Source organism: Triticum aestivum, chromosome 2A (genome assembly GCF_018294505.1).
Source record: "Triticum aestivum cultivar Chinese Spring chromosome 2A, IWGSC CS RefSeq v2.1, whole genome shotgun sequence".
NCBI lineage: Eukaryota > Viridiplantae > Streptophyta > Magnoliopsida > Poales > Poaceae > Triticum > Triticum aestivum.
The window spans coordinates 660,378,197-660,403,830 of record NC_057797.1 but is presented as its reverse complement, the minus strand read 5'-3'; the positions used below and the strand labels follow the sequence as shown (position 1 = coordinate 660,403,830).

The 25,634-nt window shown below is 44.8% G+C and overlaps 1 protein-coding gene across 1 annotated transcript in view; it reads right to left on the bottom strand.

Annotated features, from left to right (window-relative positions):
• LOC123191813 (uncharacterized) overlaps nucleotides 1–25,395 on the bottom strand; it is a 122,347-nt gene extending 96,952 nt beyond the window's left edge. Inside the window, exon 1 of the mRNA XM_044604404.1 lies at nucleotides 25,030–25,395. Within this exon, the coding sequence (XP_044460339.1) occupies nucleotides 25,030–25,395 (366 nt within the window). The remainder of the gene's footprint in view (nucleotides 1–25,029) is intronic.
• Nucleotides 25,396–25,634: the final 239 nt, after the last annotated feature.

The window sequence follows — 25,634 nt, the reverse complement described above, 5'->3', positions numbered from 1 at the left end:
CCCTTTTTCTACTAGTGTCTACATCAACTCCATGGCCTCTCCGGTGATGTGTGAGTAGTTTACTTCAGACCTACGCGTCCATAGTTATTAGCTAGATGGCTTCTTCTCTATCTTTGGATCTCAATACAAACTTCTCCTCGATCTTCTTGGAGATCTATTCGATGTAATCTTCTTTTGCGGTGTGTTTGTCGAGATCCAATGAATTGTGGGTTTATGATCCAGATTATCTATGAACAATATTTGATTCTCCTCTGAATTCTTTTATGTATGATTGGTTTATCTTTGCAAGTCTCTTCGAATTATTAGTTTGGTTTGTGTAACACCCTGGATGTAACTTTCCCTATTTGTACTCCAACTCTTGCCGTTTCCGGCGTTAAGTTAATTTATTTCCTCGGGTTTAGTTTCTTTGTCTCCGTGTGTTGTTATCATTGTCATGCATCTCATATCATGTCATCATGTGCATTGCATTTGCATACGTGTTCATCTCATGCATTCGAGCATTTTCCCCGTTGTTCGTTTTGCATTCCAGCGCTTCGTTCTCCTCCGGTGGTCATTTCTAGCTTTCTTTCGTGTGTGGGGATTAAACATTTCCGGATTGGACCGAGACTTGCCAAGCGGCCTTGGTTTACTACCGGTAGACCGCCTGTCAAGTTTCATACCATTTGGACTTCGTTTGATACTCCAACGGTTAACCGAGGGACCGAAAAGGCCTCGTGTGCGTTGCAGCCCAACACCCCTCCAATTTGGCCCAAAACCCACCAAACTCTACTGCATGTCCTAGAGCGTTCGATCACGATCGCGTGGCCTAAAACCGCACCTCATTTGGACTCTCCTAACTCCCTCTATGCCTATATAAACACCCCCCATTCCAAATTCGCACTTCCTCTCCCCCCTAACCCTAAAAATTCCCAGATCCGCCGCTCCGGACGTGTCCGGGCGGAGCCGGACAACGTCCGCCGCCACCATCACCCAACTGGGACGCGCCACGTGGCGCCCGGCGCCCGCCGCCGCCGCGGCCCGCAGGGGCCCGAGGCCGGCCCTCCCGCGCCGCCTCCCGGGCCGCGCCCCGCGCCGCCTCCCTCCTCCAGCCCGGCATCGCCCCTCCGCCGCGCCGCCGCAGCTCGCCCTCGCCGGCCAAGCTCGCCGCGCAGCCATCGCCGGCCGAGCCCGCCGCGCCGCCCTAGGCCGAGCCGGCCGCGCCGCCCGCGCCGCCTCCCAGCCGCGCCGCCCGCCGCCGGCGACCACCCCGGCCGCCTCCTCCACGCCAGCCCGCCGGCGAGCGCCGGATCCGCCGGTGAACAGTGCGCGAGATCCGATCCGGTTCGCAGCTACAGTAACCCTAGATCTAGGTCTTTTTTTCCTAAGTCCTGAAATTTGCAGATCCAAGTGCCTTTGTTCGGGGCCCCGTAACTTTGCATCCGTAGCTCCGATTTGGACATATAGCATATCAAAATGTTCATCTCAGAGAGTATATCATTTCATTACATTGCATCATTTTCATTTGAGCTCATCTTGATGCCTGAAATGCTGTTAGAAGAGGGCTACTTGAGTTAATTGTCAGATCTGTTACTCCGTTTAGCACTTTTGTCATTTTTGCCATGTTTAATGTGTGCATGATATGCCCGTGAGTTCTTCATATGTTTTGTTAAGGGTTTTGTCATCTATCCAGAGGTGCAACCCATGTATTTTTAGGATGTCTGTGGTGACTTGTGCAAGCTTGCAAAGTGGTGCACTTGCTAATTCTGTTTTCAGGGACTTAGTAATTTCACTAAGTCCTGGGATTGTTTATCTCATGATGCCATATGTTCTTGTTGTTTCCTAGTGATCCGTGCCTCTTTTGAGGATGATCAGTAAGGGAGTTTTGTTAACCTTGTAGTGCTATATCCATCCATGTCTTTGTTTGCAATTATGGAGCACCCTAGCTTGAGTCAATCGAGCTCTACTTTTGCTTCGTTGTGAATCTGGGCAGATCGTCAACTTGTTTGCGATTTTGCCGATGTTATTGTAGTTGATCCGTGCATGCTATGCCATTGTTCTTGCCATGTTTAGCTTGTCTTTTGTGCCTTCTTGAGGGATGTATGATTGTCTTGCCATGACTTGCACCGTGGTGAGTGCATCGAGCTCGTAAACATGCCATCATGAGTTATGTTTCAGCATGTCCCAGTTTTCACTAAGTCTGAAAACTGATTATGTTTTTGCTATGTTCGTGTGCTTGTTAGTATATTTTGTGATCCCTTTTGGCTCAAGGTCACTAAGGGACTTTTGTTAAGCTTGTTGAGTAGCTCCATGCCATGTCTTTCTTTGTCATGTTCAGGTCCTGTAGCATGTTGTTTTGTTGCTCCGAAGAGGGCTATATGAGCTGAAATTCCAGACAAGTGTTAATTTCACTAAGTCTGAGATCTGTTTTACCATTTGCGTTTTTGCCATGCTTGTTTGAACCTGTTAATGGATGAATTGGCCGTAGCTCAGTGCTAGACTTTTGTTAAGCATCTTGTGTGCATCCCTCCCATGTATTTGGATGCCATGTTTGGGTGCTGTAGCATGTTCATCTCATTGCATTTAGATGCCTACTTGCTGTAAATCACAAACCGGTGTCATTTTTGAATCGCTTGCCATTTCCAAACCGTAACTCCGATTCCGGCGTTCTTTATATCGTTTTCAAGCGATTTCATCTCATCTTTCCAGTGGCACCCTTGGAATTCCAAGTTGAGGCTAGGATCATGCGTTTCCTGTCATATCTTGCGTTTTGCATCCCGCATCGCATCCCGCATAGCATATCATCATTTCATCATATTGCTTGGTCTTGCACGTGGTTGATTGTATCCTTGTTGCTTGTTTGTCTTGTTTGGGTAGAGCCGGGAGGCGACTTTGCTAACTAGGAGCCCGTTGAGTTTGCTCTTGAGGATCCAGTCAACTCTGACAACTGTGCAGGCAAGATGATCATACCCTCGAAATCACTACTATCTTTGCTATGCTAGTTTGCTCGCTCTTTTGCTATGCCATTGCTACGATGCCTACCACTTGCTTGCAAGCCTCCCAAATTGCCATGTCAGACCTCTAACCCACCTTGTCCTAGCAAACCGTTGTTTGGCTATGTTACCGCTTTGCTCAGCCCCTCTTATAGCGTTGCTAGTTGCAGGTGAAGATTGAAGGCCGTTCCTTGTTGGAACATCATTTATTTATTTGTTGGGATATCATTATATTGCTATGTTATCTTAATGCATCTATATACTTGATAAAGGGTGGAAGGCTCGGCCTCTCGCCTAGTGTTTTGTTCCACTCTTGCCGCCCTAGTTTCCGTCATATCGGTGTTATGTTCCCGGATTTTTGCGTTCCTTACGCGGTTGGGTTATAATGGGAACCCCTTGATAGTTCGCGTTCATTAAAGCTTTTCCAGCAATGCCCAACATTGGTCTTACCATTTGCCGCCTAGCCTTTTCTTTCCCTTGGGTTCTGCAGACTCAAGGGTCATCTTATTTTACCCCCCCCGGGCCAGTGCTCCTCTGAGTGTTGGTCCAACCGAGCGATGTCCGGGGCTACCAGGGGCAACTCTGGGCTGGCCTACCCGACGTCTGGCTCATCTGAGTGTGCCCTGAGAAAGAGATATGTGCAGCTCCTATCGGGATTTGTCGGCACATTCGGGCGGTGTTGCTGGTCTTGTTTTAACCTGTCGAAGTGTCTTGAGTTACCGAGATACCGAGTGTGATCGAAACGTATTGGGAGGAGGTCTATTCCTTCGTTGACCGTGAGAGCTTGTCATGGGCTAAGTTGGGACTCCCCTGCAGGGATTGAACTTTCAAAAGCCGTGCCCGCGGTTATGGGCAGATGGGAATTTGTTAATGTCCGGTTGTAGACAACTTGAACCTTAATTTAATTAAAATGAATCAACCGAGTGTGTTATCATGATGGCCTCTTCTCGGCGGAGTCTGGGAAGTGGACACGGTGTTGGAGTAATGTTTGTGCAGGTTGTTCTCTAGCTTCTCTCTCGTGCTTTGCCTCTTCTTCTCGCTCTCTTTTGCGAATAAGTTAGCCACCACACTTGCTAGTCGCTTGCTGCAGCTCCACTCATATTTTACCTTGCCTTACCTATAAGCTCAAATAGTCTTGATCGCGAGGGTGCGAGATTGCTGAGTCCCTGTGGCTCAAAGATTACTATTACACCAGATGCAGGGCCTGATGATTCCGCTCCGAGAGACGCGTATGAGCTCAAGTGGGAGTTCAACGAACACTCTCGACGATATTATGTTTCCTTTCCCGATGATCAGTAGTGGTGCCCAGTTGGGGGTGAACGGGACCGTTGTCGCATGTTGGGTTCTCTTTTATTTTGGCACCATAGTCGGGCCTTGAGTGTATGTTTGAAGTAATGTTATTTATGTACTTGATTGACGTGGCGAGTGTAAGCCAACTATGTTATCTCCCCTTTATTATTCATATTACCTGGGATGTTGTGAAGATTGCCTAACTTGCGACATATGCCTTCAATGCGATTATGTCTCTAAGTCGTGCCTCGACACGTGGGAGCTATAGTCGCATCGAGGGTGTTATAAGTTGGTAATCAGAGCCTTCCCCGACCTTAGGAGCCCCATTGCTTGATCGTTTTTAGCGGCCGAGTTGTATCTAGAAAAATGTTTTGAGTCTTTAGGAATTATATATCGGAGAGATTAGGAATTCTTTTTACTTCCCAGTCTCCTCATCGCTCTGGTAAGGCATCCTGACGTAGAGTTTTGACTCCTCTCTTCTCAAATTTCACAAAAAAAGTTTTAGGGTCACGCGGGTATCTTGGAATCGTTCCGATGGTTTTATGATGAGAACATTGACTTGGTGCCTCCTGTCAGAGGTTTAGTGGAAGTGTCCCGGGGAGTTGAGCTCTGAGGTGTTGTCATCATAATTTTATTGTTGCAGTTCTGGAATACCTGAGTTTAGTACGCCGACATCGAAAATCTCTTTTATGCAGTTCGTTGGTGAGATAACCTCGACGCCACCCAGTACTGGGGCGGGAGTTCGGGAGTATCGCCATAACTTGTATAACAGATGATTTTCGAAGGTTGAGGTAGATGGTTTCCGAAGTTTTCTTTGTTATGTGTTGAAGGATGGATACAGCTGGATGTAGGAATTGCTAGTTTGGGTGAGATATTATGCTTCCCCTGTATCCCCAACACCTGATTGCATAACCGGAAAGGTTCGGGAGTTTCATAGGTGGGAATTCTAGTAGCTCTAGTTTTTCTTCCACGGATATTGGTTTGAGATTGGGATTTCTTACTGATTATTCGTTCTTGATCCGTACCTTGTTGATTTATTTCTCTACCTTAATTCTACGTGGCTTCTCAATTTTTGGATATGTGACCATTTCAAGAGGAATGCATTCGTTCATTTTGTTCGGATGTGAAGACTATATGTTGCAATTTTCATTCCGTTGGATTCAGCTTCAATATTTATCTATCAAATGTGCTAATGGTGGTCAACCTCTTCAGGATGGCTCCTCCAACGCGCATGACTCCGAATCCTGATCCGCCACCACCTCCACCTCCTCCAGAGGCATGGCAAGCTGTGATGGCCGCAACCAATGCAAACACACAACTGATCATGCAAATTCTTCAAGAGCGCAATCAAGGTAGTCAAGGGAATCAAGGCAGCAATCAGAGTCACTTTGCTACACTCAACTAGTTCCTTGCCAACGGGCCAAAGACTTTCAGCAATTGTGTTGAGGCAACCGATGTTGACGATTGGCTTGTGGATCTGTGCTAGCATTTCGAGTGCAGTAACGTCAGGCCTGGGGACTTTGTCAAGTTCGCTTCCTTCCAACTCAAAGATCAAGCTGCAGAATGGTTCCAACAGTACAAGGACTCCAGAGGTGGACGTGTTATCACTTGGGATGATTTCCGTCGAGATTTCCGAGCTCATCATATTCCCCAGAGTGTGGTTGAAAGCAAGCGTGAGGAATTCCGCAATCTGAAGCAAGGCTCTTTGTCTGTCTATGACTACAACAAGTTGTTCCAAAAGCTCGCCCGCTTTGCCAAGCAGGACGTCCCTGATGAGAAGAGCATGATATATCAGTTCAGGGGTGGTCTCAGAGAAGATATTCAGCTAGCTCTTGTTTTCTTTGAGCCCTTGAGATACGATGAGTTCTATAACATGGCACCGAAGCAAGAGGCTGCTCAGTTGAGGTGTGATGCTTCCAAGAAGCGAGTCAAAGATGTTACTCCTTCTTCCTCTACTCAAGTGGCCAAGCAGCAGAAGTTTTGGCTTCCTCCTCCTCCGTTCCGTCAGCCGTATCAGCAGAAGAGCAAAGGTGGCAGTGGTTCTTCCCACCCACCCAACCCTGGCTTTCAGAACAAGACTTCGTCTCAAGCTCCAAGATCGAGTGCTCCGTACCACCGTCCGCTTTCAGAGGTCACGTGCAACAAGTGCCAACAGAAGGGTCACTATGCCAACAAGTGTCTCAACCAGAGGCGTCTTCCTCCTCCTCCTCCTGTCAGATCGACAAGTACAACTGTGGTCAAGCATAACCCCAAGTCCGCCAAGGTCAACTTCATGAATGCAGCTCAGGCAGAGGACTCGCCAGATGTGATCATGGGTAACCTTCCTGTTAATGATATTCCTGCAAAAGTTCTTTTTGACACGGGTGCTTCACATTGTTTCATTTTGAGGCCATTTGTTTCTAAGCATGAGTTGCCTTTGCAAGATTTGCCTAGACAGTTATATGTTGTTTCTCCGGGTAATTCATGAATGCAAGCGCTTTTGCTCCAGATGTTTCTATCACATTGGGCGATTACAAGTTTCTCTCTTCTCCGGTGGTTCTTGGTAACTCGGATATTGATCTTATTCTCGGAATGGATTGGCTTTCTAAGCACAAGGCTCAGCTTGATTGTGCAGCCAGGCAGATTCAATTGACTCATTCGTCTGAGGATGTAATTGTCTTTGCCGCTCGTGATGATACTATCCATCTGTTTTCTCTCAATGAGAAGGGTGAATTGGATGCCATCTCTCAAATTCCAGTCGTTTGTGAATACCAAGACGTCTTTCCTGAAGAGCTTCCAGGAATGCCTCCGCACCGGCCAGTTGAATTCGTTATTGATCTTGAGCCTGGCACGGAACCTGTGTGCAAACGTCCTTACAAGCTCGGACCTGAAGAGTTGAAGGAGCTGAAGAAGCAACTCGATGAGCAAGAAAGAATGGGTCTCATCCGGCCTAGTTCTTCTCCGTGGGGTTGTGGTGTTCTTTTTGTGAAGAAGAAGGATGGAACGGACCGACTTTGTGTTGATTACCGTCCAGTGAACAAGAAGACCATCAAGAACAAATACCCACTTCCCAACATCAATGAGCTTTTCGAACAACTCAAAGGTGCCCAAGTATTCTCCAAGCTTGATCTCCGTATGGGTTATCACCAGATTCGCATTCGTGAAGAAGATATTCCCAAGACAGCATTCAGAACAAGCTTTGGTTCATATGAATACACTGTCATGTCTTTTGGCCTCGCCAACGCTCCTCCGACGTTCTCTCGCATGATGAACTTCATCTTCAACGCCTACACCAATGACTTCGTTTTGGTCTATCTCGACGACATTCTGGTTTTCTCGAAGAACAAGGAAGATCATGCCAAGCACTTGCGTTTGGTTCTTGATAAGCTCAGAGAACATCAGTTCTACGCCAAGTTCTCCAAGTGTGAATTTTGGCTTGATGAGGTTCTTTATCTTGGTCATATCATCTCCGCCAAGGGCATTGCCGTGAATCCTGAGAAGGTGTGTGCAATTGTGAATTGGGAACCTCCTCAGAACGTGAAGCAACTCCGCAGTTTTCTCGGTCTCGCAAGCTATTGCCGAAGATTCGTTGAAAACTTTTCTAAGATCGTGAAGCCTCTCTCAAATCTTCTCCAGAAGCACGTCAAGTACGTTTGGTCTCCGGAGTGTGATATTGCTTTCAACACTTTGAAAGAGAAATTGATCACTGCTCCAGTTCTGACTCCGCCTGATGAATCCAAGCCGTACGAGGTCTTTTGTGATGCCTCTCTCCAAGGTCTTGGCGCAGTATTGATGCAAGAGAAGAAAGTTGTTGCTTATACATCTCGCCAGTTGAAGCCTAATGAGAAGAACTACCCCACTCATGATCTCGAGTTGGCGGCAGTTGTGCATGCTCTTTTGACTTGGAGACATCTTCTATTGGGAAGAAAAGTGGACATTTTCACTGATCACAAGAGTCTCAAGTACATCTTCACTCAGCCTAATCTCAACCTCAGGCAAACTCGATGGGTCGAAATGATTCAAGAGTATAATCCGAGTATCGAGTATACTCCAGGCAAGGCCAATGTGATTGCTGACGCTTTGAGCAGAAAGGCTTACTGCAACAGTCTGATTCTTAAGCCTTATCAACCCGAGCTTTGTGAAGCTTTCCGCAAACTTAATCTGCAAGTTGTTCCTCAAGGTTTCCTCGCCAACCTTCAAGTCTCTCCTACCTTAGAAGACCAGATTCGCCAAGCCCAGCTTCTTGATGCTATGGTGAAAAAGGTGAAGATTGGGATTGCCAAGAGTCAGTCCAAGTACAAGTGCTACCGCCTTGATGACAAGGACACTCTCTTCTTCGAGGATCGTATTGTTGTGCCCAAAGGTGACCTCCGTAAAGTGATCATGAACGAGGCTCACAATTCTCTCCTCTCCATCCACCCTGGGAGCACGAAGATGTATCAGGACCTTAAGCAAGCTTATTGGTGGACTCGAATGAAGCGTGAGATCGCTCAATTCGTGAATGAATGTGATGTCTGCAGAAGAGTGAAGGCAGAACACCAAAGGCCAGCTGGTCTCCCCCAACCTCTTGCCATTCCAGAATGGAAGTTTGACCACATTGAAATGGACTTCATGACTGGGTTTCCTAAGTCCAAGCATGGCAATGATGCTATATTTGTTGTCATCGACAAACTCACCAAAGTGGCTCACTTTCTGCCTATTAAAGAGTCGATCACTGCAGCTCAATTGGCGGAACTCTATACCTCTCATATTGTCTCTCTGCACGGTATTCCTCAAGTGATCTCTTCAGACCGTGGCAGCATCTTTACCTCGAAGTTTTGGGATTCTTTCTAGAAGGCCATTGGCACCAACATCCGCTTCAGCACAGCTTTCCATCCTCAGACAAGCGGTCAAGTCGAGCATGTCAACCAGATTCTTGAAGATATGCTTAGGGCTTGTGTGATCTCCTTCGGCATGAAGTGGGAGGATTGTCTTCCTTATGCTGAATTCTCCTACAACAACAGTTTTCAAGCAAGTTCGGGCAAGGCCCCTTTTGAAATTCTGTATGGCAGGAAGTGCCGTACCCCTCGCAACTGGTCTGAAACTGGTGAACGTCAGCTTTTGGGTAATGACTTAATCACAGAAGCAGAAGAAATGTGCAAAGTCATTCGAGATAACCTCAAAGCAGCCCAATCCCGTCAGAAGAGCTACTATGATAGTAAGCACCGCGATTTGGCTTTCCAAATCGGAGATCATGTTTACCTCCGTGTCTCTCCTATGAAAGGTACTCGTCGCTTCGATATCAAAGGGAAGCTTGCCCCTAGATACGTGGGACCTTTCAAGATTGTCAGCAAGAGAGGCGACCTCGCCTATCAACTCGAGCTTCCTTCAAACTTTGCAAATGTTCATGACGTGTTCCATGTCTCTCAGCTTCGAAAGTGCTTCAAGTCTCCTGACCGCACCGTCAACTTTGAGGACATTGAGCTCCAAGAAGATCTCACTTATCGTGAGCACCCAGTTGCTATTCTTGAAGAGACTGAATGCAAGACCCGCAACAAGTCAATCAAATTTCTCAAAGTCAAGTGGTCACACCATTCCGACCGTGAAGCTACCTGGGAACGCGAGGATCACCTCCGTTCTGAGTACTCGGCGTTCTTTCAGTCCTAGATCTCGGGACGAGATCCTTTCGTAATGGTGGAGTGTTGTAACACCCCGGATGTAACTTTCCCTATTTGTACTCCAACTCTTGCCGTTTCCGGCGTTAAGTTAATTTATTTCCTCGGGTTCGGTTTCTTTGTCTCCGTGTGTTGTTATCGTTGTCATGCATCTCATATCATGTCATCATGTGCATTGCTTTTGCATACGTGTTCATCTCATGCATTCGAGCATTTTTCTCGTTGTCCGTTTTGCATTCCGGCGCTTCGTTCTCCTCCGGTGGTCATTTCTAGCTTTCTTTCATGTGTGGGGATTAAACATTTCCGGATTGGACCGAGACTTGCCAAGCGGCCTTGGTTTACTACCGGTAGACCGCCTGTCAAGTTTCGTACCATTTGGACTTCGTTTGATACTCCAACGGTTAACCGAGGGACCGAAAAGGCCTCGTGTGTGTTGCAGCCCAACACCCCTCCAATTTGGCCCAAAACCCACCAAACTCTACTCCATGTCCTAGAGCGTTCGATCACGATCGCGTGGCCGAAAACCGCACCTCATTTGGACTCTCCTAGCTCCCTCTATGCCTATATAAACACCCCCCATTCCAAATTCGCACTTCCTCTCCCCCCTAACCCTAAAAATTCCCAGATCCGCCGCTCCGGACGTGTCCGGGCGGAGCCGGACAACGTCCGCCGCCACCATCGCCCAACTGGGACGCGCCACGTGGCGCCCGGCGCCCGCCGCCGCCGCAGCCCGCAGGGGCCCGAGGCCGGCCCTCCCCCGCCGCCTCCCGGGCCGCGCGCCGCGCCGCCTCCCTCCTCCAGCCCGGCGTCGCCCCTCCGCCGCGCCACCGCAGCTCGCCCTTGCCGCCCAAGCTCGCCGCACCGCCATCGCCGGCCGTGCCCGCCGCGCCGCCCGCCGCCGGCGACCACCCCGGCCGCCTCCTCCACGCCAGCCCGCCGGCGAGCGCCGGATCCGCCGGTGAACAGTGCGCGAGATCCGATCCGGTTCGCAGCTACAGTAACCCTAGATCTAGGTCTTTTTTTCCTAAGTCCTGAAATTTGCAGATCCAAGTGCCTTTGTTCGGGGCCCCGTAACTTTGCATCCGTAGCTCCGATTTGGACATATAGCATATCAAAATGTTCATCTCAGAGAGTATATCATTTCATTACATTGCATCATTTTCATTTGAGCTCATCTTGATGCCTGAAATGCTGTTAGAAGAGGGCTACTTGAGTTAATTGTCAGATCTGTTACTCCGTTTAGCACTTTTGTCATTTTTGCCATGTTTAATGTGTGCATGATATGCCCGTGAGTTCTTCATATGTTTTGTTAAGGGTTTTGTCATCTATCCAGAGGTGCAACCCATGTATTTTTAGGATGTCTGTGGTGACTTGTGCAAGCTTGCAAAGTGGTGCACTTGCTAATTCTGTTTTCAGGGACTTAGTAATTTCACTAAGTCCTGGGATTGTTTATCTCATGATGCCATATGTTCTTGTTGTTTCCTAGTGATCCGTGCCTCTTTTGAGGATGATCAATAAGGGAGTTTTGTTAACCTTGTAGTGCTCTATCCATCCATGTCTTTGTTTGCAATTATGGAGCACCCTAGCTTGAGTCAATCGAGCTCTACTTTTGCTTCGTTGTGAATCTGGGCAGATCGTCAACTTGTTTGCGATTTTGCCGATGTTATTGTAGTTGATCCGTGCATGCTATGCCATTGTTCTTGCCATGTTTAGCTTGTATTTTGTGCCTTCTTGAGGGATGTATGATTGTCTTGCCATGACTTGCACCGTGGTGAGTGCATCGAGCTCGTAAACATGCCATCATGAGTTATGTTTCAGCATGTCCCAGTTTTCACTAAGTCTGAAAACTGATTATGTTTTTGCTATGTTCGTGTGCTTGTTAGTATATTTTGTGATCCCTTTTGGCTTAAGGTCACTAAGGGACTTTTGTTAAGCTTGTTGAGTAGCTCCATGCCATGTCTTTCTTTGTCATGTTCAGGTCCTGTAGCATGTTGTTTTGTTGCTCCGAAGAGGGCTATATGAGCTGAAATTCCAGACAAGTGTTAATTTCACTAAGTCTGAGATCTGTTTTACCATTTGCGTTTTTGCCATGCTTGTTTGAACCTGTTAATGGATGAATTGGCCGTAGCTCAGTGCTAGACTTTTGTTAAGCATCTTGTGTGCATCCCTCCCATGTATTTGGATGCCATGTTTGGGTGCTGTAGCATGTTCATCTCATTGCATTTAGATGCCTACTTGCTGTAAATCGCAGACCGGTGTCATTTTTGAATCGCTTGCCATTTCCAAACCGTAACTCCGATTCCGGCGTTCTTTATATCGTTTTCAAGCGATTTCATCTCATCTTTCCAGTGGCACCCTTGGAATTCCAAGTTGAGGCTAGGATCATGCGTTTCCTGTCATATCTTGCGTTTTGCATCCCGCATCGCATCCCGCATAGCATATCATCATTTCATCATATTGCTTGGTCTTGCACGTGGTTGATTGTATCCTTGTTGCTTGTTTGTCTTGTTTGGGTAGAGCTGGGAGGCGACTTTGCTAACGAGGAGCCCGTTGAGTTTGCTCTTGAGGATCCAGTCAACTCTGACAACTGTGCAGGCAAGATGATCATACCCTCGAAATCACTACTATCTTTGCTATGCTAGTTTGCTCGCTCTTTTGCTATGCCATTGCTACGATGCCTACCACTTGCTTGCAAGCCTCCCAAATTGCCATGTCAGACCTCTAACCCACCTTGTCCTAGCAAACCGTTGTTTGGCTATGTTACCGCTTTGCTCAGCCCCTCTTATAGCGTTGCTAGTTGCAGGTGAAGATTGAAGGCCGTTCCTTGTTGGAACATCATTTATTTATTTGTTGGGATATCATTATATTGCTATGTTATCTTAATGCATCTATATACTTGATAAAGGGTGGAAGGCTCGGCCTCTCGCCTAGTGTTTTGTTCCACTCTTGCCGCCCTAGTTTCCGTCATATCCGTGTTATGTTCCCGGATTTTTGCGTTCCTTACGCGGTTGGGTTATAATGGGAACCCCTTGATAGTTCGCGTTGATTAAAGCTTTTCCAGCAATGCCCAACATTGGTCTTACCATTTGCCGCCTAGCCTTTTCTTTCCCTTGGGTTCTGCAGACTCAAGGGTCATCTTATTTTACCCCCCCGGGCCAGTGCTCCTCTGAGTGTTGGTCCAACCGAGCGATGTCCGGGGCTACCAGGGGCAACTCTGGGCTGGCCTACCCGACGTCTGGCTCATCTGAGTGTGCCCTGAGAAAGAGATATGTGCAGCTCCTATCGGGATTTGTCGGCACATTCGGGCGGTGTTGCTGGTCTTGTTTTAACCTGTCGAAGTGTCTTGAGTTACCGAGATACCGAGTGTGATCGAAACGTATTGGGAGGAGGTCTATTCCTTCGTTGACCGTGAGAGCTTGTCATGGGCTAAGTTGGGACTCCCCTGCAGGGATTGAACTTTCGAAAGCCGTGCCCGCGGTTATGGGCAGATGGGAATTTGTTAATGTCCGGTTGTAGACAACTTGAACCTTAATTTAATTAAAATGAATCAACCGAGTGTGTTATCATGATGGCCTCTTCTCGGCGGAGTCTGGGAAGTGGACACGGTGTTGGAGTAATGTTTGTGCAGGTTGTTCTCTAGCTTCTCTCTCGTGCTTTGCCTCTTCTTCTCGCTCTCTTTTGCGAATAAGTTAGCCACCACACTTGCTAGTCGCTTGCTGCAGCTCCACTCATATTTTACCTTGCCTTACCTATAAGCTCAAATAGTCTTGATCGCGAGGGTGCGAGATTGCTGAGTCCCTGTGGCTCACAGATTACTATTACACCAGATGAAGGGCCTGATGATTCTGCTCCGGGAGACGCGTATGAGCTCAAGTGGGAGTTCGACGAACACTCTCAATGATACTATGTTTCCTTTCTCGATGATCAGTAGTGGTGCCCAGTTGGGGGTGAACGGGACCGTTGTCGCATGTTGGGTTCTCTTTTATTTTGGCGCCGTAGTCGGGCCTTGAGTGTATGTTTGAAGTAATGTTGTTTATGTACTTGATTGACGTGGCGAGTGTAAGCCAACTATGTTATCTCCCCTTTATTATTCATATTACCTGGGATCTTGTGAAGATTGCCTAACTTGTGACATATGCCTTCAATGCGATTATGTCTCTAAGTCGTGCCTCGACACGTGGGAGCTATAGTCGCATCGAGGGTGTTATAGTTTGGCCTACTAGATTGATCTTTCTTGCAATGGGAGAAGTGCTTAGCTTTGGGTTCAATCTTGCGGTGTTCGATCCCAGTGACAGAAAGGGAACCGATATGTATTGTATTGTTGCCATCGAGGATAAAAATATGGGGTTTATATCATATTGCATGAGTTTATCCCTCTACATCATGTCATCTTCCTTAAAGCATTACTCCATTCTTATGAACTTAATACTCTCGATGCATGCTGGATAGCGGTCGATGTGTGGAGTAATAGTAGTAGATGCAGAATCGTTTCGGTCTACTTGTCTCGGACGTGATGCTTATATACATGATCATACCTAGATATTCTCATAACTATGCTCAATTTTATCAATTGCTCGACAGTAATTCGTTTACCCACCGTAATACTTATGCTCTTGAGAGAAGCCACTAGTGAAACCTATGGCCCCCGGGTCTATCTTCCATCATATTAATCTTCCAATACTTAGTTATTTGCTTTGCTGTTTATTTTACTTTGCATCTTTACTTCTCTTTATCATAAAAATACCAAAAATATTATCTTATCATATCTATCAGATCTGACTCTCGTAAGTGAGAAGGGCTTGACAACCCCTTTATCGCGTTGGTTGCAAGGTTCTTATTTGTTTGTGTAGGTGCGTGGGACTTGAGCGTGATCTCCTACTGGATTGATACCTTGGTTCTCAAAAACTAAGGGAAATACTTACACTACTTTGCTGCATCAACCTTTCCTCTTCAAGGGAAAACCAACGCAACGCTCAAGAGGTAGCAAGAAGGATTTCTGGCGCCGTTTCCGGGGAGATTTGCGCCAAGTCAATTCAAGATTTGACTCCCACAACGAGTCATTTCTGGCGCCATTACCAAGTAAAAATATACAAAGTACCCATCACAAACTCTTATCCCTCGCATTACATTATTTGCCATTTGCCTCTCATTTTCCTCTCCCCCACTTCACCCTTGCCATTTTATTCGCCCTCTTTTCCTCTCCCCCTCTCTTTCCGTTCCCCTTCTCTTTTTCTATTTGCCCTTTTTGCCCGTTTCTTGTTTGCTTGTGTGTTGGATTGCTTGCTTGTCACGAGGGCTCAAGATAATACTAAATTGTGTGACTTTACCAATACCAACAATAATGATTTTATTAGCACTCCGATTGCTCCTCTTACCGATGCTGAATCTTGTGAAATTAATACTGCTTTGCTGAATCTTGTCATGAAAGATCCGTTTTCTGGCCTTCCTAGTGAAGATGCCGCTATCCATCTAAACAACTTTGTTGATTTGTGTGATATGCAAAAGAAGAAAGATGTGGATAATGATATTGTTAAATTGAAGCTATTTCCATTTTCGATTAGAGATCGTGCTAAAGCTTGGTTTTCGTCTTTCCCTAAAAATAGTATTGATTCATGGAATAAGTGCAAAGATGCTTTTATCTCTAAGTATTTTCCTCCCGCTAAGATCATCTCTCTTGGAAACGATATTATGAATTTTAAGCAACTTGATCATGAAAATGTTGCACAACCTTGGGAGAGGATGAAATCAATGATATGTAATTGCCCATCACATGGTTTGAATCTTTGGATGACTATACAAAACTTTTATGCCGGATTGAATTTTGCTTCTAGAAATCTTTTAGATTCGGCCGCGGGAGGCACTTTTATGGAAATCACTTTAGTAGAAGCTACCAAACTCCTAGATAATATTATGGTTAATTATTCTCAATGGCACACTGAAAGATGTACTAATAAAAAAGTGCATGCAATTGAAGAGATTAATGTTTTGAGTGGAAAGATGGATGAACTTATGAAATTGTTTGCTAATAAGAGTTCTCCCACTGATCCTAATGATATGCCTTTGTCTACTTTTATTGAGAATAATAATGAATCTATGGATGTGAATTTTGTTGGTAGGAACAATTTTGGTAATAACACGTATAGAGGTAATTCTAATTCTAGCCCGTTTCCTAGTAATTCCTCTAATAATTATGGTAATTACTACAACAATTCCTATGGAAATTATAATAAGATGCCCTCTGATTTTGAATCTAATATTAAAAAATTTATCACTTTGCAAAAGAGTTTCAATGCTTTGATTGAAGAAAAATTGCTTAAGATTGATGAGTTGGCTAGGAACGTTGATAGAATTTCTCTTGATGTTGATTCTTTGAAACTTAGATCTATTCCACCTAAGCATGATATCAATGAGTCTCTCAAAGCCATTAGAATATCCATTGATGGGTGCAAAGAAAGAACCGCTAGGATGCATGCTAAGAAAGATTCCTTTATAAAAGCATGTTCTTCTAGTTTTCATGGTAATAAGGATGAAGATCTAAAAGTTATTGATGTGTCTCCTATTAAATCTTTGTTTTGCAATATGAATCTTGATAATATGACAACTACATGTATGGTGGAAAGTTGCATGGCAATATATCTCGGAATGGTTATGGAAATGCCATAATAGGTAGGTATGGTGACTGTTTTGAGGAAGGTATATGGTGGGTTTATGGTACCGGCGAAAGTTGCGCGATACTAGAGAGGCTAGTAATGGTGGAAGGGTCAGAGTGTGTATAATCCATGGACTCAACATTAGTCATAAAGAACTCACATACTTATTGCAAAAATCTATTAGTTATCGAAACAAAGTATTACACGCATGCTCCTAGGGGGATAGATTGGTAGGAAAAGACCATCGCTCGTCCCCGACCGCCACTCATAAGGAAGACAATCAATATATAAATCATGCTCTGACTTCATCACATAACGGTTCACCATACGTGCATACTACGGGAATCACAAACTTCAACACAAGTATCTCTAAAATTCACAACTACTCAACTAGCATGACTCTAATATCACCATCTCCATATCTCAAAACAATTATCAAGTATCAAACTTCTCTTAGTATTCAATGCACTTATATGAAAGTTTTTATCATTGCCATGTTGTTCTAAAGGACTCTCAAAATAATAAGTGAAGCATGAGAGAACAATAGTTTCTATAAAATAAATCCACCACCGTGCTCTAAAAGATATAAGTGAAGCACTAGAGCAAAAACTATATAGCTCAAAAGATATAGGTGAATCACATAGAGTATTCTAATAAATTTCAATTCATGTGAGTCTCTCTAAAAAGGTGTGTATAGCAAGGATGATTGTGGTAAACTAAAAAGCAAAGACTCAAATCATACAAGACGCTCCAAGCAAAACACATATCATGTGGTGAATAAAAATATAGCTCCAAGTAAAGTTACCGATAGACGAAGACAAAAGAGGGGATGCCTTCCGGGGCATCCCCAAGCTTAGGCTTTTTGGTGTCCTTGAGTTTTACCTTGTGATTCCATGGGCATGCCCAAGCTTAGGCTCTTGCCACTCTTTGTTCCATGATCCATCAAATCTTTACCCAAAACTTGAAAAGTTCACAACACAAAACTCAAAATAGAAAATCTCGTGAGCTCCGTTAGCGAAAGAAAACAAAACACCACTTCAGGTACTGTAATGAACTCATTATTTATTTATATTGGTGTTAAACCTACTATATTCCAACTTCTCTATGGTTTATAAACTCTTTTACTAGCCATATATTCATCAAAATAAGCAAACAACACAAGAAAAACAGAAACTATCAAAACAGAACAGTCTGTAGTAATCTTTGGTAGGCAATACATAAGTGGCTCTCATAATAGATTCATAAGGTAATTTAATTTTCTTTCTAGGGAAGTGTTCCATGCCTTTCCTTAATGGAAATTCAAATCTAATATTCCCTTCCTTCATATCAATAATTGCACCAATCATTCTAAGGAAAGGTCTACCAAGAATAATAGGACATGAAGGATTGCAATCTATATCAAGAACAATGAAATCTACGGGCACATAGTTCCTATTTGCAACAGTAAGAACATCATTAATTCTTCCCATAGGTTTCTTAATAGTGGAATCCGCAAGGTGCAAGTTTAAAGAACAATCATCAAAATCACGGAAACCTAGCAAATCACACAAAGTTTTTGGAATCGTGGAAACACTAGCATCCAAATCACACAAAGCATAACACTCATGATCTTTAATTTTAATTTTTATTGTAGGTTCTCACTCATCATAAAGTTTTCTAGGGATAGAAACTTCCAACTCAAGTTTTTCTTCATAAGATTGCATCAAAGCATCAATGATATGTTTAGTAAAAGCTTTATTTTGACTATAAGCATGAGGAGAATTTTGCACGGATTACCGGGAGTAGGACTCCCTCCTTTCCTAGTTGGAGTAGGATAAGGGGGAAGGAGGAGGGAGAGAGGAAGGAAAGGGAGGCGCCGCCCCCCTCCTTGTCCAATTCGGACTAGAGGGAGAGGGGGCGCGTGGCCTGCCCTGGCCGCCCCTCCCCTTCTCCACTAGGGCCCATCTTGGCCCATTAAACCCCCGGGGTGGTTCCGGTAACCCCCGGTACTCCGGTAAAATCCCCATTTCACCCGAAACACTTCTGATATCCAAATATAGGCTTCCAATATATCAATATTTATGTCTAGACCATTTCGAGACTCCTCGTCGTGTCTGTGATCACATCCGGGACTCCGAACTTCCTTCGGTACATCAAAACACATAAACTCATAATATAACCGTCATCGAACTTTAAGCGTGCGGACCCTACGAGTTTGAGAACTATGTAGACATGACCGAGACATGTCTCTGGTCAATAACCAATAGCGGAACCTGGGTGCTCATATTGGCTCCTACATATTCTACGAAGATCTTTATTGGTCAAACCGCATAACAACATACGTTGTTCCCTTTGTCATCGGTATGTTAGTTGCCCGAGATTTGATCGTCGGTATCTTAATACCTAGTTCATTCTCATTACCGGCAAGTCTCTTTACTCATTCTGTAATACATCATCCCACAACTAACTCATTAGTTGCAATGCTTGCAAGGCTTATAGTGATGTGCATTACCGAGTGGTCCCAGAGATACCTCTCCAACAATCGGAGTGACAAATCCTAATCTCGAAATACGCCAACCCAACAAGTACCTTCGGAGACACCTGTAGAGCACCTTTATAATCACCCAATTATGTTGTGATGTTTGGTAGCACACAAAGTGTTCCTCCGGTAAACGGGAGTTGCATAATCTCATAGTCAGAGGAACATGTATAAGTCATGAAGAAAGCAATAGCAGAATACTAAACGATCATGTGCTAAGCTAACGGAATGGGTCAAGTCAATCACATCATTCTCCTAATGATGTGATCTCGTTAATCAAATGACAACTCATGTCAATGGCTAGGAAACATAACCATCGTTGATCAACGAGCTAGTCAAGTAGAGGCATACTAGTGACACTTTGTTTGTTTATGTATTCACACAAGTATTATGTTTCCGGTTAATACAATTCTAGCATGAATAATAAACATTTATCATGATATAAGGAAATAAATAATAACTTTATTATTGCCTCTAGGGAATATTTCCTTCAGTATCCCACTTGCACTAGAGTCAATAATCTAGATTACACAGTAATGATTCTTACACCCATGGAGTCTTGGTGTTGATCATGTTTTGCTCGTGGAAGAGGCTTAGTCAACGGGTCTACAACATTCAGATCCGTATGTATCTTGCAAATTTCTATGTCTCCCACCTAGACTTGATCCCGGATGGAGTTGAAGCATCTCTTGATGTGCTTGGTTCTCTTGTGAAATATGGATTCCTTTGCCAAGACAATTGCACCAGTATTGTCACAAAAGATTTTCATTGGACCCGATGCACTAGGTATGACACCTAGATCGGATATGAACTCCTTCATCCCGACTCCTTCATTTGCTACTTCCGAAGCAGCTATGTACGCCGCTTCACACGTAGATCCCGCCACAACGCTTTGTTTAGAACTGCACCAACTGACAGCTCCACCGTTCAATATAAACACGTATCCGGTTTGCGATTTAGAATCGTCCGGATCAGTGTCAAAGCTTGCATCGACGTAACCATTTACGACTAGCTCTTTGTCACCTCCATAAACGAGAAACATATCCTTAGTCCTTTTCTGGTAGTTCAGGATGTTCTTGACCGCTGTCCAGTGATCCACTCCTGGATTACTTTGGTACCTCCATGCTAAACTTATAGCAAGGCACACATCAGGTCTGGTACACAACATTGCATACATGATAGATCCTATGGCCGAAGCATAGGGAACATCTTTCATCTTCTCTCTATCTTCTGTAGTGGTTGGGCATTGAGTCTTACTCAACTTCACACCTTGTAACACAAGCAAGAACCCTTTATTTGCTTGATCCATTTTGAACTTCTTCAAAACTTTGTCAAGGTATATGCTTTGTGAAAGTCCAATTAAGCGTCTTGATCTATCTCTATAGATCTTGATGCCTAATATATAAGTAGCTTCACCGAGGTCCTTCATTGAAAAACTCGTATTCAAGTATCCCTTTATGCTATCCAGAAATTCTATATCATTTCCAATCAGCAATATGTCATCCACATATAGTATCAGAAATGCTACAGAGCTCCCACTCACTTTCTTGTAAATACAGGCTTCTCCAAAAGTCTGTATAAAACCATATGCTTTGATCACACTATCAAAACGTATATTCCAACTCTGAGAGGCTTGCACCAGTCCATAAATGGATCGCTGGAGCTTGCACACTTTGTTAGCTCCCTTTGGATCGACAAAACCTTCCGATTGCATCATATAAAACTCTTCTTCCAGAAATCCATTCAGGAATGCATTTTTGACATCCATTTGCCAAATTTCATAATCATAAAATGCAGCAATTGCTAACATGATTCGGACAGATTTAAGCATCGCTACGGGTGAGAAAGTCTCATCGTAGTCAATCCCTTGAACTTGTCGAAAACCTTTTGCAACAAGTCGAGCTTTATAGATAGTAACATTACCGTCAGCATCAGTCTTCTTCTTGAAGATCCATTTATTTTCAATGGCTTGCCGATCATCGGGAAAGTTAACCAAAGTCCACACTTTGTTCTCATACATGGATCCCATCTCAGATTTCATGGCCTCAAGCCATTTTGTGGAATCTGGGGTCACCATCGCTTCTTCATAGTTCGTAGGTTCGTCATGGTCTAGCAACATAACCTCCAGAACAGGATTACCGTACCACTCTAGTGCGGATCTCACTCTGGTTGATCTATGAGGTTCAGTAACAACTTGATCTGAAGTTTCATGATCATCATCATTAACTTCCTCACTAATTTGTGTAGGTGTCACAGGGACCGGTTTCTGTGATGAACTACTTTCCAAAAAGGGAGCAGGTACAGTTACCTCATCAAGTTCTACTTTACTCCCACTCCTTTCAAGAGAAACTCCTTCTCTAGAAAGGATCCAAATTTAGCAACAAGAGTTTTTGCCTTCAGATCTATGATAGAAGGTGTACCCAACAGTTTCCTTTGGGTATCCTATGAAGACACATTTCTTCGATTTGGGTTCGAGCTTATCAGGTTGAAGCTTTTTCACATAAGCATCGCAGCCCCAAACTTTAAGAAACGACAACTTTGGTCTCTTGCCAAACCACAATTCACAAGGCGTCGTCTCAACGGATTTCGACGGTGCCCTATTTAACGTGAATGCAGACGTCTCTAAAGCATAACCCCAAAATGATAGCGGTAAATTAGTAAGAGACATCATAGATCGCACCATATCTAGTAAAGTACGATTATGACATTCGGACACACCATTACGCTGTGGTGTTCCGGGTGGCGTGAGTTGCGAAACTATTCTGCATTGTTTCAAATGAAGACCAAACTCGTAACTCAAATATTCTCCTCCACGATCATATCGTAGAAACTTTATTTTCTTGTTATGATGATTTTCAATTTCACTCTAAAATTCTTTGAACTTTTCAAATGTTTCAGACTTATGTTTCATTAAGTAGATATACCCATATCTGCTTAAATCATCTATGAAGGTGAGAAAGTAACAATACCCGCCACGAGCCTCAACATTCATCGGACCACATACATCTGTATGTATGATTTCCAACAAATCTGTTGCTCGCTCCATTGTTCCGGAGAACGGCGTTTTAGTCATCTTGCCCATGAGGCACGGTTCACAAGTACCAAGTGATTCATAATCAAGTGGTTCCAAAAGTCCATCGTATGGAGTTTCTTGATGCGCTTTACACCAATATGACCTAAACGGCAGTGCCACAAATAAGTTGCACTATCATTATCAACTCTACATCTTTTGGCTTCAATATTATGAATCTGTGTATCACTACTATCGAGATTCAACAAAAATAGACCACTCTTCAAGGGTGCATGACCATAAAAGATATTACTCATATAAATAGAACAACCATTATTCTCTAATTTAAATGAATAACCGTATCGCATCAAACAAGATCCAGATATAATGTTCATGCTCAACTCTGGCACCAAATAACAATTATTCAGGTCTAAAACTAATCCCGAAGGTAGATGTAGAGGTAGCATGCCGACCACGATCACATCGACTTTGGAACCATTTCCCACGCGCATCATCACCTCGTCCTTAGCCAATCTTCGCTTAATCCGTAGTCCCTATTTCGAGTTGCAACTATTAGCAACAGAACCAGTATCAAATACCCAGGTGCTACTGCGAGCATTAGTAAGGTACACATCAATAACATGTATATCACATATACCTTTGTTCACCTTGCTATCCTTCTTATCCGCCAAATACTTGGGGCAGTTCCGCTTCCAGTGACCAGTCTGTTTGCAGTAGAAGCACTCAGTTTCAGGCTTAGGTCCAGACTTGGGTTTCTTCTGTTGAGCAGCAACTTGTTTGCTGTTCTTCTTGAAGTTCTCCTTCTTCTTCCCTTTACCCTTTTTCTTGAAACTAGTGGTCTTATTGACCATCAACACTTGATGCTCCTTTTTGATTTCTACCTCCGCAGCCTTTAGCATCGCGAAGAGCTCGGGAGTTGTCTTATTCATCCCTTGCATATTATAGTTTATCACAAAGCTTTTGTAGCTTGGTGGCAGAGATTGAAGAACTGTGTCAATGACACTATCAACAGGAAGATTAACTCCCAATTGAGTCAAGTGATTATGATACCCAGACATTTTGAGTATATGTTCACCGACTGAACTATTCTCCTCCATCTTGCAGCCATAGAACTTATGGATACTTCATATCTCTCAATCTGGGCATTTGCTTGAAATATTAACTTCAACTCCTGGAGCATCTCATATGCTCCATGACGTTCAAAACATCGTTTAAGTCCCGGTTCTAATCCGTAAAGCATGGCACACTGAACTATCGAGTAGTCATCAGCTTTACTCTGCCAGACATTCTTAACGTCATCAGCAGCAGGCCTGGCACCCAGTGGTGCTTCCAAGACGCAATTCTTCTATGCAGCAATGAGGATAATCCTCAAGTTATGGACCCAGTCTGTGTAATTGCTACCATCATCTTTCAACTTTGCTTTCTCGAGGAACGCATTAAAATTTAATAGAACAACAACACAGGCCATCTATCTACAACCAACATAGACAAGCAAAATACTACCAGGTACTAAGTTCATGATAAATTTAAGTTCAATTAATCATATTATTTAAGAACTCCCACTTAGATAGACATCCCTCTAATCCTCAAAGTGATCACGCGATCCAAATCAACCAAACCATGTCCGATCATCATGTGAGATGGAGTAGTTTCAATGGTGAACATCACTATGTTGATCATATCTACTATATGATTCACGCTCGACCTTTCGGTCTCAGTGTTACGAGGCCATATCTGCATATGCTAGGCTCGTCAAGTTTAACCTGAGTATTCTGCGTGTGCAACTGTTTTGCACCCGTTGTATTTGAACGTAGAGCCTATCACACCCGATCATCACGTGGTGTCTCAGCACGACGAACTTTCGCAATGGTGCATACTCAGGGAGAGCACTTATACCTTGATAATTTAGTGAGAGATCATCTTATAATGCTATCGTCAATCAAAGAAAGATAAGATGCATAAAAGATAAACATCACATGAACGACATCATCATCTTGTGCTATGATATGGCCATCATCATCTTGTGCTTGTGATCTTCATCTCCGAAGCACCATCATGATCACCATTGTCACTGGCACGACACTTTGATCTCTATCGTAGCATCGTTGTCGTCTCGCCAACTTATGCTTCTATGACTACCGCTACCGCTTAGTGATAAGGTAAAGCATTAGAGGGCGATTGCATTGCATACAATAAAGCGACAACCATATGGCTCCTGCCAGTTGCCGATAACTCAGTTACAAAACATGATCATCTCATACAATAAAATATAGCATCATGCCTTGACCATATGTAACACCCCGGATATGATTTTCCCAATTTGTACTCCAACTCTTGCCGTTTCCGGCGTTAAGTTATTTTATTTTTCTCGGGTTCGGGTTTTTGTCTCCGTGTGTTGTTATCGTTGTCATGCATCTCATTTCATGTCATCATGTGCATTGCATTTGCATACGTGTTCATCTCATGCATTCGAGCATTTTCCCCGTTGTCCGTTTTGCATTCCGGCGCTCCGTTCTCCTCCGGTGGTCATTTCTACCTTTCTTCCGTGTGTGGGGATTAAACATTTCTAGATTGGACCGAGACTTGCCAAGCGGCCTTGGTTTACTACCGGTAGACCGCCTGTCAAGTTTCGTACCATTTGGACTTCATTTGATGCTCCAACGGTTAACCGAGGGACCGAAAAGGCCTCGTGTGTGTTTCAGCCCAACACCCCTCCAATTTGGCCCAAAACCCACCAAAACCCTCTCCATCATCTAGAGCTTTCGATCACGGTCGTGTGGCCGAAAACCACACCTCATTTGGACTCTCCTAGCTCCTCCTATGCCTATATATAGGTCTCTCCCCGAAATTTCGGATCTCTCCCCCCGAAACCCTAGCCTCCGTCTTCCTCCGCGCGCCGGACTACGTCCGCCGGTGCCGGACGTGTCCGTCCCCGCACCCCGCCGCCACGTGGCACGCCACCATTGGCCCCACGCCTCAGCCGCCACTCCCTCCACCGCCGGCCCGGGAAGCCCACCCCGGGCCCCCGAGGCCCATTCGCCGCCGCGCCGCGCCAGGGCGCTCCCCACCGCCACATCGCCGCCTCCTTCGCCAACTCCGGCGGCCGGAGCTCCCTCGCCGCCCGACGCTCCAGCCACCGCGACCTTGTCGGCCGCCGCCCGCGTCCACCTCGTTCCCCGACGAGCTCCCTCGCCGCCCGACCTCGTCGTCCGCCGCCCGCCGCCTCGGCTCCGGCGAGCCTCCCCACGGCCCCGGGCTCCTTCTCCGGCGAGCTCCCGCCAAGTCTGGCCACCGCGACATCCATTTCCGGCGACTTCGGCGAGCTGCTACAGTACCGCTACAGTGATCCCGGATCCAGATCTGGAACTTTGCCTCGGTTGACTTTTGCCCGAAACCCTAATTATTTTGCCAATGTTCATGGCATTGTAACTTTGCATCCGTAGCTCCGTTTTGGGCATATAGAATATCAAAATGTTCATCTCAGAGAGTACATCATTTCATCTCATTGCATCATTTTCATTTGAGCTCATCTTGATGCCCGAA